This window comes from Hippocampus guttulatus, chromosome 2 (assembly GCF_054856545.1).
Source record: "Hippocampus guttulatus isolate MCC_2025c chromosome 2, RoL_Hgut_1.0, whole genome shotgun sequence".
Lineage (NCBI taxonomy): Eukaryota > Metazoa > Chordata > Actinopteri > Syngnathiformes > Syngnathidae > Hippocampus > Hippocampus guttulatus.
Window position 1 is genome coordinate 14,910,807 of NC_141262.1, and position 14,685 is coordinate 14,925,491.

Below are 14,685 nucleotides of genomic sequence, written 5' to 3' on the forward strand. Positions count from 1 at the left end.
AGCACTACTGAATGATGTCGCCAACCAGTAGTGAACTAAAATATAAATCAACACATACAATCTGTGAGTACGAAATGGATGCCTGACGCTTGCTTGTTTATTGAACATAAAATATGTTCAATAAACAAGCAAGCGTCAGGCAAATGTGTTTGAATCCATTTTTGACTGTGTTGGAAGATTTCACGAGAAGCAGTCCCACCTTTAGTTTTAGTTCACATTTGAAAAGAAGTTTCCTCATTCTGGCGGTCTGAAAGTGTTCACTTTATGCAAAGTTCGAAAATGCAAAACCTCAAATGCCACATAGAGACCTAAGGCTTCATTTTGCTAGGCATACTTAGGCATCGGATTGCTCTCATTTGCCTGTCTAATAACTTGGAGTTAGTTAAAAATAAATTCAATGTTCTCTCAAAATCACTCTAGTGTCAACATAGTATTACTGAACTGGAACACACCAGCTCTTGTCTAGGCAAGTGAAAATGTGTATGTGTGTTTGTGCCAAAAATCTTACGTAACAATGGATTAGCACATCAATGCCTGCCTTTGATAGGCAGATAAAACAACATCCATTGACAGGGTCACACATGGCCATGCAACGAGTAAGGTATGCCTCAGGGCAGTGGGTCAAATGAGACCATCAAAACGTGTGCTGAGGTGAGACACATGTTCAGATGCCTACAGAACAGACGGATGTGTGCAAGGAAACGGTCGAATGGGTGTAGTTTGTTCTCATGGCCCCTGCCTGAATGACGTAACGCAAATCCAGTCTAATTCGCCTTAATTCCTCAATGAAACCAGTGTCACCAGACTCACTGCACCACAGGCGCACCAACCGCACTTCCAGGCTCAATAAGATAACTGCGACTCGAAAATAGCAAACTTCCCTTAGCTACTGTATGTAAGAACAGTTATCTGGACATAAAAGTATATTTGCCCCTTTCTAAATCTGAATTTTAAAAAAACACGACAACTCCAAGGACCGCGACTGCTGAATTTGATGAGGTGATGAGGTGATCACGATTGATTCCCAAGCTTCAAAAAAAGAAGCAGAAGAGATGGGTGTCGAGGGTGACACGAGTGACGCCTTTCATTTTGAAGATGAAATGTGAGTGTTAACGTGATTGAAATGGTCAACTATACTGATCTGTTGATCAATGTTCTTATTGACTACACATAACGTGTTGAGGTGTTTTACTTGTGTGGTAAATAATGTTCAAAGATTCCGAGGAATTTATTTACTTTGAGGAAGGAGTAGAATTTTCTCAAATTCACACTTTTTGCTTGATGCGATATATTTTACCCAAATTGTTTGTCTTTCCAGATGGTACTGACACTGAACGAAGGGATGGAGACATCCAAGCAAGATGCAGCCTTCAGCACTCGTACTCGAGCTGCAACTGATAGCAATTGTTCATGTCCAAACATAAGCAAGCTCTGACATCGTCACGAATCTAACACAGGTTTATCTTACCTCTTAGCTCTGAAGGTCAAAATAAAAAAATAGCCCGGCCTTGCAATGAACAACATCCTACATTGTGCTTCGTGCTGTCGAAGATCTGATTTGCATCTTTTCCTCACGCTGTGTTTGGACACAGAAAGCAAATTGTAGCCCTGCATAGCAAGGCCAGATGAGAAGCAGAGCAGTGTAAGCGCAGATGTATTCAGTTTGGTCATGTGGCGTTGGTGACTCGATGATCAACCACAGGCCTTCAATTTAAAACGAGAGGGTGGTGATGCCAAAGGGACTCGAGAAAGAATGTCTCATTTCTTTCTATGAGGCTATGAGAATAAACGGGTAGATATATGCAACAAAGGCACTGGCTCCATTCTAAGACATGAGTACCGGTAGCATAAAGTTACAATTTAAACATGTATTTCTTGCCTCCAAAATTACAGTTACCTTGTCAACAAAAAAGGCCCAACATAAAACAATGTTATCTGTTTTCAGTAATTTAAATGCAAACCCTGCTTCAGGGGTGAAAGACAGACTTGTACATTAAGTCCATGAGCCGCGACCATTGTTCCATTGAGCATTTGTGTGCTATAAAAAAATGATGACATATTGATTCCTTCATTTATTTTCTGATCCGCTTATACTCACAAGGGTTGTGCGGGTGCTGGAGCCCATCTGAGCTGTCTTCGGGCAGTTGGCGGGGGACACCCTGAACCGGTTGCCAGCCAATTGCAGGGCACACAGAAACAATCAACCATTCGCACTTCCACTCACACCCAGGGACAATTTAGAGTGTTCAATCAGCCTGCCATGCATGTTTTTGGAAAGTGGGAGGAAACCAGAGTACCCGGAGAAAACCCACGCAGACCCGAGGAGAACATGCAAACTCCATACAGGGAGGCCGGAGCTAGAATTGAACCCGGTACCTCTGCACTGTGAGGTCGATGCGCCAACCACTGGACCACCGGGCCGCCTTGGAGATAATATGCCAAACCATATCGGCACTCGATGAAAAACTCAAAGTGGCAACCAACTATTCATTTTACTATTCAAACTGTATCTTAAAAAGACATGCATACTGTAAACTACGACAATGCATGCACGTGTGAGATGCAGGTATTATTTTAGTCCACTTGGCGTCGCCATCCTCAGTTTCTATGACGCGTGAGGACCTGGCCTGTTGAGTGACATGCGAATTATCGAATCAGAATGTGGAGTTGGCTGGCAGTGAACTGGTTAAACTGTTCGCCACTCTGCATGTTGAGTGACGATGTCAGATGAGGCCATTGGCAGGTTGTCTCAAGAATGTGCTTCTTTTTTCTGCGTTTTGTTATTGCAATTGAAAGTGCACCAGCAGCTGTGTCTACGACTACATCCCCTGGACCCTAACCACTTGTGGAGAGATTTCAGAGATTCAATTTGTTCTAACTAATGGTGGTAGGCTATAATAAATTAGCTAACAATGTTTATTTAACCGTAGAAGTGCATTTTTATAACTTAAGCCAGTTGGACGTTGCTACAGGTACATTGCACTTGAGCCTGTTTTATTATCCAAACTTTGGACATTCTCAGTCTTGTACGCACTCTTTTGTCCTGGCTAGCGCGGATTGAAAGGTGAGTCTGCAGTAGCAGTGCGTGGGAAAAATACAATAATGAATACATTTTTAAAATAATTTCAAAAATGTGTCATAGATTAATATGTGGGAACATTTTATTGGCCCACCTTGTATATTATATATACAGTATGAGATAATGTATATATAATATACAGGGTGGGCTAATAAAATGTATACACACGGAGTATATATATATATATATATATATATATATATATACACTGTATATATACAGTATATATATATATACACACACTGTATATAAAAAAAAAATCCTCGTCTCACCCCCCCTCGGGTGGTGTCCGTCCCTCATTCAGCTCGGGTCCTGGAAGCTTGAGGGTTCTGCGCAGTATCCTTGCTGTTCCCAGCACTGCACATTTCTGGACTGAGATGTCCGATGTTGTTCCCGGGATCTGTTGCAACCACTCATCTAGTTTGGGGGTCACTGCCCCGAGTGCTCCGACCACCACAGGCACGACTGTCACCTTTACCTTCCAGGCACTCTCCAGCTCCTCTCTGAGCCCTTGGTATTTCTCGAGTTTCTCGTGTTCCTTCTTTCTGATGTTTCTATCACTTGGGACCGCTACATCCACTACAACGGCTTTCCTCTGCCCTTTATCTATGATCACGATATCTGGTTGGTTCGACATTACCATCTTGTCAGTCTGGATCTGGAAGTCCCACAGGATCTTCGCTCTGTCATTCTCCACCACCTTCGGAGGTGTTTCCCATTTTGACCTTGGGGTTTCCAGTCCATACTCCGCACAGATGTTTCGGTAGACTATGCCAGCCACCTGGTTATGGCGTTCCATGTAGGCTTTCCCTGCCAGCATCTTACACCTTGCAGTTATGTGTTGGATCGTCTCAGGTGCCTCTTTGCACAACCTACACCTTGGGTCTTGTCTGGTGTGGTATATCTGGGCCTCAATGGCTCTGGTGCTCAGGGCCTGCTCCTGAGCAGCCAGGATGAGTGCCTCTGTGCTGTGCTTCAGGCCAGCCCTCTCTAGCCACTGATAGGACTCCTTGAGATCGGCCACTTCAGTTATGGTCCGGTGGTACATCCCGTGTAGGGGCTTGTCCTCCCATGATGGTCCCTCTTCCAACGCCTCATCCTCTGTTCCCCATTGTCTGAGACATTCTCTGAGTACGTCATCCGTTGGAGCCTTCTCCTTGATGTATTCATGGAGCTTGGATGTTTCATCCTGGACAGTGGCTCTCACACTCACTAGTCCCCGGCCTCCTTCCTTTCGGCTTGCGTACAGTCTCAGGGTGCTGGATTTGGGATGGAACCCTCCATGCATGGTTAGGAGCTTTCGGGTCTTAACGTCCGTGGCCTGAATCTCTTCCTTTGGCCACCTTATTATTCCTGCAGGGTATCTGATCACTGGCAGGGCATAGCTGTTTATTGCCCGGGTCTTATTCTTGCCATTGAGCTGGCTTCCTAGGACTTGCCTCACTCGCTGGAGGTATTTGGCCACATTTCCTTGTTGCCAGTTCGAGGTTGCCATTGGCTTGTGGTATACCGAGGTACTTGTAGCTGTCCTCAATGTCTGCTATTGTTCCTTCAGGAAGTGAGACCCCTTCAGTGCGGACTACCTTTCTTCTCTTAGTCACCATCCGACTACATTTCTCAAGCCCGAATGACATCCTGATGTCGCTGCTGTAGATCCTGGTTGTGTGGATCAGGGAGTCTATGTTCCTTTCGCTCTTAGCATCCAGCTTTATGTCATCCATGTAGAGGAGGTGACTGATTGTAGCTCCATTTCTGAGGCGGTATCCATAGCCTGTCTTGGTGATTACTTGGCTTAGGGGCTTCAGTCCTATGCAGAACAGCAGTGGGGAGAGTGCATCACCTTGGTATATGCCACATTTGATGGACACTTGGGTAAGTGGCTTGCCATTGGCTTCAAGTGTGTGTTTTCCACATCCTCATCAAGTTCGCAACGAAGGCTCTTAGGGTCCTGTTCACCTTATACAACTCCAAGCATTCAGTGATCCATGTATGTGGCATCGAGTCATAGGCTTTCTTGTAATCAATCCAGGCTGTGCACAGGTTGGTACGTCGGGACCTGCAGTCTTGTGCGACTGTTCTGTCAACCAGAAGCTGATGTTTGGCTCCTCTGGTATCTCTACCAATGCCCTTCTGTGCTTCGCTCATGTATTGATCCATGTGTCCACTTATCTTAGCCGCAATGATGCCTGACATGAGCTTCCATGTTGTGGAGAGACAGGTTATTGGCCGATAGTTGGATGGGACTGCACCCTTTGAGGGATCCTTCATGATCAGGATCGTTCGCACTTCGGTTAGCCATCCTGGGTGAGTCCCATCCCTCAGCAGCTGGTTCATTTGTGCTGCTAGGCGCTCATGGAGTGCTGTGAGTTTCTGTAGCCAGTAGGTGTGGACCATATCCGGGCCTGGTGCTGTCCAGTTCTTCATATCTGAGACTCTTTCCTGTATGTCTGCCACTGTTATGGTAACTGGGTTCTGTTCAGGGAGGTTGCTGTGCTCCTCTCTCAGGGTCACCAGCCATTGTGCACTGCTGTTATGTGCAACCTCCTTCTCCCATATGCCTTTCCAGTACCTTTCAGTTTCCAGTCTTGGTGGGTCAGCTCTGTTGTTAGGACCCTGCTACTGAGCGTACACTTTCGCAGGTTGTGTTGCGAACAGCCTGTTTATTCGTCTGGCCTCATTCTCTTTCGTGTACCGCTTTAGGCGGCTGGACAAGGCTTGGAGCCTTTTTTTGGCAGTTTCGAGTGCTTCAGGTATGGTCATCTGGATGTACCTCTCGGGTATCGGCCTTTTCATCACACCTCTCTGGGCCTCCGTGAATTGACTCACATCTTTCCGAGCCGCCTTGATCTTAGACTCCAACCGTCTTTTCCATGGTGGGTAACGTATCTCATGGCTTACATGGTTGCTCTTATAGCCAAGCATCTCTAGGATCACTGATGCTGAAGCGTATATCAGCTCATTGGTTTCCGTGATCGTTACGGTAGGGATCGCCCTCAGTGCTGCATTCACACTTTCCATGAGACTTTCAGGTGGTACTTCACATAGCCGTTGTAATCGGTTTCTAGGTTGCCCAGCTTTCATTCTCGCCATGATCTTAGCTTTCAGGTCAGTTGCTGCCTCGCTCAGCATTTCATTCATTGGGGCTGGCCTCCCAATCTCATCATCTGCATTCATTGGGGCTTGCCTCCCAATCTCTGGTATGACCTCCTCCTCTGATCTGGCAGCCTGAGGCCCTTCACCATGGAACCTGCGTTGTACCTCATCAATCTCAAGTTGTGACAGCAGTTGCCGTTTGTGGATGTTGGAACACTAAGTTACTAGTTGTTTCGTGGTCAACCGAGACTGTGGGTTTCGAAGTAACCATTTAGCCCACATTCTCTGCATGTAACCCCCTCTGACTAGGGTTGCTTGAGTAGTAGCATTCCAACAGAGCCATATATATATATATATATATATATATATATATATATATATATGTGTATATATATATATATATATATATATATATATATATACATACACACACACACACACACACAAACATATAGATAGAACGAACTTCGGTTTGACAGAAACATAACGAGAATGTGTCACTCAGTTATTACTTCACCATCATGCCTCTTTGTTCGCCTGCTCATCTGTCTTTCCAGTCTCACTTGGAAACAGGAATCTTTGGCCAACATGCTTCCTCTTCAGATGCTCATCAGAGTGTGACTAAAGGCAAAAACTATCGAATGTATTTTATTCTTGGAATTCTAATTTTATTAGAGACATCAAAAAACAAAAGTGAGATGTGCTTTGAACAATCAGCGTTTGATTTTGAGGCTGTTTTCCACATAGGTAATCCAACAGTCACAAGGCAGCTGTGGCCACAAGTTGAGTCTTTCAGGCCTACACCAAAGTGAACTAGTCAAAGCCTGAATAGCTGCGGGGAAATCACTCAATTGGAAATTTGAGGAATTTGTCAGAGAGGATATCCTGAACCGTGTTCTACTTCTCGCTGGAACAATCACATGAGCTTTTACAATGTCTTTGACAAAGCACAGTACTTTGTCAAATGAAAATATACATTTCATAGAAAGCTCACCTTCAACTTGGTTACTCCTCTCTTATTGGTTTGGATAGAACCTCTCTCTTATCTTCACGCTATAGCCTACTTGAAAACATGTTCACTTGCACTTTGGAATGCTCGAGGGCACACATGCATTTCCAAACTGTTGTTAGGTTTGGGGATTTTTTTTCATTGGGCACCTCCATCCACCACATTCTCTTCTCCACCCCACCTCCCATCACACACACTCCCCTGCTTGAAATGCGAATGTGTTCTTAGCAACAGACCTTACAAGGACTCCAGACAGAACCTGACCAAACATTGTCATCCGTCATGCTGCCCTGTCTACACAATATCAATGACATCTGCATCACCATTCCTTTTAAATAAACTAAGCCCCCTTCTGCTGCAGTGAGCTTCTGCTTGTGCAGTACATTTAAAAATAATATCCATCTAACATTGCAAAATGAAACTCAATTCTTAACAATGTGTTACAGATGTGCGCCCATTGACGTAAAAAACACATTAATTACGCCATATCGCAATTTAACACACACACACACAGAAAATATTAAGCAGCTTTGCTTGATTATGCAGAAAGCAATAATGCTGGCATGAGCAGCCCCATTCATTGAAGAATCTGGGCCGTGTATATCAAGCTGATTTTTGTGGTCCATTTTAGGAACAAATTCATGTGGCATGACCTCAGCTCCAAATTTCTTTGTGTCAGTGGTGAAAGAACTCAAAAGTAAAATCGCCTTCTGTTTCAAGAAACAAGGGTAGGAGAATCAGGCACAATTTTAGTTTTATCCACTGGAGCAAGATCATCATTTTTCGACAGCATGATGCTATTTGTGATGATGTTGCATTGTTCCCAAAATTTTTTGCACTTATTGGTCAAGGAAAGAGACTCAAATTCCCATCCCTCAACTGAGTGATGCAAACACTAACATCCAGCTTTGAAAATCATTTTTCAAATAACATATTTGATGTGTAACTGTCGTAAACTTGTGTTTTCTCACCCCTAAAATGAATAGAAATGAGTACAAATGTAATTCTTTCAAGCAGGCTGAGTGGCTGTCTCGGTTAAACTGACCCCCTCAGTATGAGCTCACTTTCTCTCAATGTGCCACATCAAACAAAACAAATGTTTCTCCATGTCATCTGCCAAGTGAACCCTAAAGCTTACACTGTTGTCTTGTCATGAAACTGAGAGCAAAAATAAAGAAACGCAAACTGGTAAGCAGGGCACACCACATCTGGTAGCAAAAATGATGCTTGACTGTATCTTAAGTCGCTCAAAGTGCTCATTATGCGAAACCTCTGTGCTCCAATCACACTGCCAAGCCCAGTCAAGTGCTATATATATATTGTGTAACCAAATCAAAGCGTAGGGAGTAAATCACTGAGGGACTTGAGCAAGATCCAAAGCAAGCCATCAAGTGAGCAATAATATGACTGATGCTGAGTCACGTTCATCATCCTAATATGCAACACAACGACGACCAATAAAAAAAAAAAGCAGGCTCATTTCTGAAATTGTCTGACCAATCTTTTACTCACAGCGTAAAAAACAAAAACAGTCCATCAGCTCTGAGTCATCCAGCTGACTGTCAGTGCCAACCACGAGTCATCGACTGTCTCAATAAACAAAGACAAACGAAAGCTTTCATCAGCCATGATTCTGGAACAAAAGACAGATTCAACTCTATGCGGTGACAACATGCCATACCAAATTAAAAGCCAGCGCACTTCAATCAATGAATTGAAATTTTACTAGCACGGTGCAAACTTAAAATTACTGTCCAGTGCACTCCAGCTCATCTACGGCCATGCCATCCATTTAATGTGGATGAAAATGGCAAAGCTGTCTTTCGGAAGAGCCAAACATCTTGTTCTGGTGACTTGACAAACATAGACTGACAAATGAAAAGCGAGACTTACTTTTTACTCTTGAAGCATCCATACATTCCGGCCGTGCTGTAGAATGATTAAAATCTTGGTACTAATAATGAAAGATGTCTTTCTGCTCTGTGCAACAGCAGATACTCTTAAAGTCCCTTTAAACTTCTGAGAAGCAATGACCTCTCTCTGTCTTGAAGTAAAGTTATTTGTGCATGTGTGTGTGTGTGTGTGTGGGCGCGCGTGTGTCTGTGTGTGTACACATCACTCTCATCACAGTCAAGCCATCCTCTGAGGTTCCTCCCACTTATAGGACTTCACTGGAGTCAAATTACATGCAGAATTCCCTTTAACCAAATGTTGGCCAAAAAAAGGAGGTGGGGGGGGGGCTTCGGTTTGGAGGGGGCTGCAGGAAAGCAAGCCAAACTCTACCGCTCCAGTATGTGCATGCACAATACCACAAAAGCATTCATTCTTTTCATATGAGTCAGGATTTTGTGAGTCTTTCAAAACAGTTTGTCTTTTTTTTTTTCCTTCGGCAGCTTGCGGGCGATTGTCTGAGGGTTACCGTCACGTTGAACTAAAGGGGAAACGGTGGATGACATGACTAAGTGGCTCACTGCTGCATGCCTCGCTCCTCTTGTCCTGGTCACCATGGATGGTAATGCTGCAGAGGGAGGAGGGCAACAGGAGGGCCGCAGGAGGGAACTGGGCGAGACTGCGCACTAAACTTCCTCCCTTCTGTCTTCTGAAACTGTTTATATTGCAAATTCTATTGGCTTGGAACTTGTTTATAGAGTTAAACTTGCTGCTTATCTGTGGGTCTTACTGTCTTCAATGTTGTCGTTAGTGAGTTTAAAATGTGATATGAAATGAATACACAGGATGGAAGTTAAGGTCGTTTTGGAAAATAGGCTTTTCAATGGTTAGTCTAAATCAGTGGTTCTTAACCTGGGTTCGATGGAGCCTCTGCCATGGAGGTTAAGGCACACCCGACTCAACATGTCAATTAGTGATGACACACCCGCTTGGCCATCACTGGCTGGTTCATTTTGTGCACAATTAAAAAAAACAATGTGTTGAAATGTTATTCTTTTTTTCTGTTTTTAATAAATGTGTTTTTTAATGTCTTGAATTTGTAAAAAAAATCATATTATTATTTTTCGCTAATGAAGGGTTCGGTGAATGTGCATATGAACTGGTTGGGTTCGGTACCTCTAACAAGGTTAAGAACCACTGGTCTAAATAAAGTTGAGTCTCTGGAAGGCCTTTCCATCCATCAAGTGTGAGAAAAAAACCACACCAAAGTAAATCTTTCAAGCCACTTTTTTTGGTTTGTTTTTTTGTGTCCATACGCCACATACACATTGTAAGAAGTGCTGCATTGATGAGTAAAAATAGTTTTTATGGGCACTCATTTTTCATCCCAGGTCCCTGCAAGAAGCTACTCCGGTACAACACTCAGGCCTCGCTCACAGTCGTTATGGTAACAAAAGCAATATTTGCTCCTGGCCTATAGGCCAATCGTATGGCGACAGGGCCGGCCGGCCCCTCAAAAATGGCGAACATCAGTGACGCAAGTGCCAGATATGTACTATAATTCTTGATCCTTGGGATATTTTGATAAATGTATGTCAGTCAAAGACAATATAAACGCCCCCCCCCCAAATATACAGGTGTATATATATATATGATGTGCAGCCAAAAGTGAATAAATTAAATGATTAGAAATAACATTCAAACATGAATGTAAATATAAAAGGGCTTTGGGAATTTTGAGTCGTATTGTTTCATTAATTATATCAATTTAATCGATCAATAATTTATAAAAATTGTATTGTGTCGATGTGTGGCCAGCATCAATGTAAATTAATCCAATGCGATCGATGTAGCTGGATCGCATGGCAGACACAATAAATACTGTATATGTAACGTTAAGCCCCTTACGTATTTATGCGTTTTTTTTCCTGTGTGTACATTCATAAAATATACTGTGGATACAGCTGCCAGTTCCAAACCTGCCTTTACAAAGACACAAATATTCTCACATTTTGAAATGGCATTGGATATCATTAGAACATGCAAGTGGCCTTGATATTGTTGCCTGTTGCTGAATATTGAATGGACATTGTCATGCTCCACTTTCATCAAATGGGTTTTCATTGTGGGGGAAAAAAAAAAGAAAATCAATATTGCAGCTTTTATTGATGATGAAATGACTGTGATGGGTCTTCCGTTCATTTTGCAGCCAGTGAATGCGTCACCACTACCAGAAAGGGAACAAAAGTGGAATGAGCTGGAGGTGTATTGTGGGCATCCTTGTTCGATTTAACACAGACAAGGGAGGCTTGACAGGCCTCATGTTACTCATTTGATCTGTCTGAGCAGGGGGCCAAGAGACTGCAAACGGCCCGTTGCAGCTGATCACAGTAAGTAGGGAGCTTACAGTAAATACCGACAGCAAGTACAGCTCCGCAGGCTTATCGCTGCGCGCGCGCGTGTGTGTGTGTGTGTGTGTGTGTGGCTGCGAGGTGACATGAGGCTTGATCGCGAATTGGCCTGTTGCTAGATCCTCCCATGGTGAATCCTTTCAGATGCATGAGCATCCTTCTCAAAAGATGGGAACATTTTAGCTAACTGGCAGGTTTGCTGAAATTATTATCAGGCGGGTTTGGTTCAGAATAGGCAGATTTTAACTTGGTAGGTCAACATTTCAATGTTGTTGGAGGATTAGCGAGCTTTCAAATGGAAAGATTGTGTAATAAAGCCGTGTCGACCCACAAAACATCAAACTTGGTCTAGTGACAAAAATACAGTGCTGGTTGTGAAAAAGCACTGGAAAGTGGAGCAACACGAGTAACAGAAGAGTTACATTGGGGCAAATTTCTCAATCCAAACATGCTCGAACTTAATCTTGTCTGCATCATTGAACATGAATTATGCCGAAGTGTTTCAATAGCGCAATCTCCAAGGTGTGTTCAGCATAAAACTGCCAATAAGAAATGGCATGTGCACACTTTTGGAAGCATGACACTGACAAATTTCCAACGACAGAAAAAGACACCCGTTCAAACATCACAGCAGAAAAATAGCAATAGCTGGCAAATATGAGCGAGATGACATTAGAGCAGTGGTTCTTAACCTGGGTTTGATCGAACCCTGGGGGTTTGGTGAATCGGTCTCAGGGGTTCGACGGAGCCTCTGCCATGGAGGTTAAGACACACCCGACTCAACATGTCAATCAGTTATGACACGCCTGCTTGGCCATCAGTGGCTGGTTCATTTTGTGCACAATTAAAAAAACGTATACTTATGTCTTGAAATGTTATTTGGGTTTTTTCTGGTTTTAATAAATGGGGTTTTTTTTGTCTTGAATTTGTAAAAAAAAACATATTTTTATTTTTCACTAATGAAGGGTTCGGTGAATGTGCATATGAACTGGTTGGGTTCGGTACCTCTAACAAGGTTAATAACCATTGCATTGGAGCAACATGATTGGACACTAAAGAAGTGCTTTTGGCAATAGCATTCATTCATTTAGTCACCATCATTTATTCATCATTGCTATTCTGAAAAATCTAATTACATTTAAAGTTGATAAGGTGAATGGCAAAATGAGTGTACTTGCTTTGCTATTCACATAATGGGTGAAAAATGTTGTACACATTTACACGTCCTACTTCATCTGTGCCTTGGATGCTCCCTTGCCTTGCTTTGATTGACTCCAGATGGGACGCAACACCACACCAGAAGGGCACCGAGTGAAAAGAAGTCTTTTGCCAAGACTAATAACCATCTGTACATACATGCGGCTTTGAACTAAAACAGCGTATGACTTTTTTTTTCAGAATGTTTCAAATAAAAGGTAATGACATGTTAACCACATTTGAGCCTGGCTTTAGTTACTTGAAAGTAGGAAAGTAGGTCACAGCGAGGTGGCGCATTGGCTGCCAGACAATAGAGAGTGCAATAATATTTAGGTTAAACACAGCAACACACCAAAGACACACTGTGCCACGAGAAGTCATCTGGTGCCCTCAACAGTTTTAACTTTGTAGTTTGTTGTTAAACTTGCAGTGACATCTGCTAAAATCACATTATTACCTGATGAAGTGGTTGAACAAAATCATGGAATGACACAGTAGCAAGTCAAGTACAATGGACTCTCCGACCAATTACAATTTGGGCCAAATCCACGTCTAAAGTTGGACAAAACCACTGAGGATTTTTTTTTCTAAAAATAAACAAATCTGAGTTGACCAGCGTCATGGAACAAACTGACTGTGCCCACGGTAGATAAATACCAGTGATCATATTTCAGACTCTGGATGATTCCACGCAAAGAAGTATGATATTTTAAATATGTTGGTGAAACTACAAGCCCAGTTAAGTGGGAGATATTCACAGGATTCCCATTAGGATAATTGATGCAATACTCACTGCACCACTATGCCCACAGCCCATGCCATTAAGTCTCACAAGTCCCAAGCCGGTGCATGAGGGAGATGTGATGCTCTTTTGCTAAATCACAGGTGTCAAACTCAAGGCCCGGGGGCCAGATCTGGCCCACCACATCATTTTATGTGGCCCTCAAAAGCAAATCAAACATGTCAACTTCTACCGTGATTGCTAAAATCTGGACCAAAATGTCAACTTCTCGCATGTAAAAATAAATAAGAGAGATATTGTAAGCATTTTCTTGTTACCAAATCCCTCATTACAGTAACTTAAACAATCGTTGAATCAACCATTATTCTTGACTTCTTTAGATGCTTTCACAGTCATAACGGCACTCCAAGGAAAACGGTCACTTCAATGTGGCCCGCGACATACTGTAGATGAGTTTGAAACCCCTGTGCTAAATGCTGCTTCCAATCCATCGGGAATTTCTCCATTGTGAGACTAATAAAGGTTTTCTTATCTTATCTTATACCACAGTAAGCAGATCTGAAAGTAACTCCTCATATCCTAAAAAAATAATAATAATAAATTGCATTTGGCATCATCACCATGAGGATCCTCCTCTGGGGGGTCTTTAAAAATACACAAATCGAATATCTCCGATGTGTGAGCTAACGTTTACTTTTTTGTTTTTTCATGTTTCAAAGCACAACCAAGAGCAAGCAGGAGGGCTTGTTCCTCTCGGATATGTACGAGGATACATATTTATCAGTTATGTGATTATGTGTTTATACAGCCAAGAGGAATGTCGGTCAAGTGAGTTTCCCCTTGGAAGAAAAAAAAAGTGGATATTGGTATTTCCTGAATGAGCCCGGAGAACACCCACTTTGTCTCCTTGCACTTTTCCAACAGGGCAAGTCTTGCTCGCAAACCATTCGGCCTTCATCTCATGCAGGGTGGTTACAGAGGTCAAAGCCCTGTTTTGCACAGACCACCAGTTAGATATTGCAAAGTCTTGGAATGCCCCATTTTGGATTTCTTATCATGATTTATTAAAGCTTTAATGAATGAAGGGCTGACACAATGCTGATATAATCTTTACAGTGAATTTCAGTAAAGCTTTATGTTTATCACGCTGTTTGGAGTTTGCAGAGGTCGAGGGAAGCAGGACTGTCCGAGGAAGCCGGAGTACTCAGAGAGAAAGGCCGGCGGAAGCCGACGTTCAACCATTGGAACTTGGAACTATGAGGCA

At 42.9% G+C, this 14,685-nt stretch overlaps 1 protein-coding gene across 6 annotated transcripts in view; it reads right to left on the bottom strand.

The window, feature by feature from the left end:
- Positions 1-14,685, bottom strand: part of LOC147208624 (uncharacterized) — a 44,157-nt gene that overhangs the window by 25,151 nt on the left and 4,321 nt on the right. Inside the window, exon 1 of one of the 6 annotated variants that reach the window (XM_086138420.1) lies at positions 9,075-9,562. The exons of the other annotated variants lie outside the window; for them this stretch is intronic. Coding sequence (XP_085994546.1) covers positions 9,075-9,100 — 26 coding nt within the window. The 5' untranslated portion in view covers positions 9,101-9,562. Of the gene's footprint in view, positions 1-9,074; positions 9,563-14,685 lie in introns of those variants that run through there. 6 annotated transcript variants of the gene reach the window in all.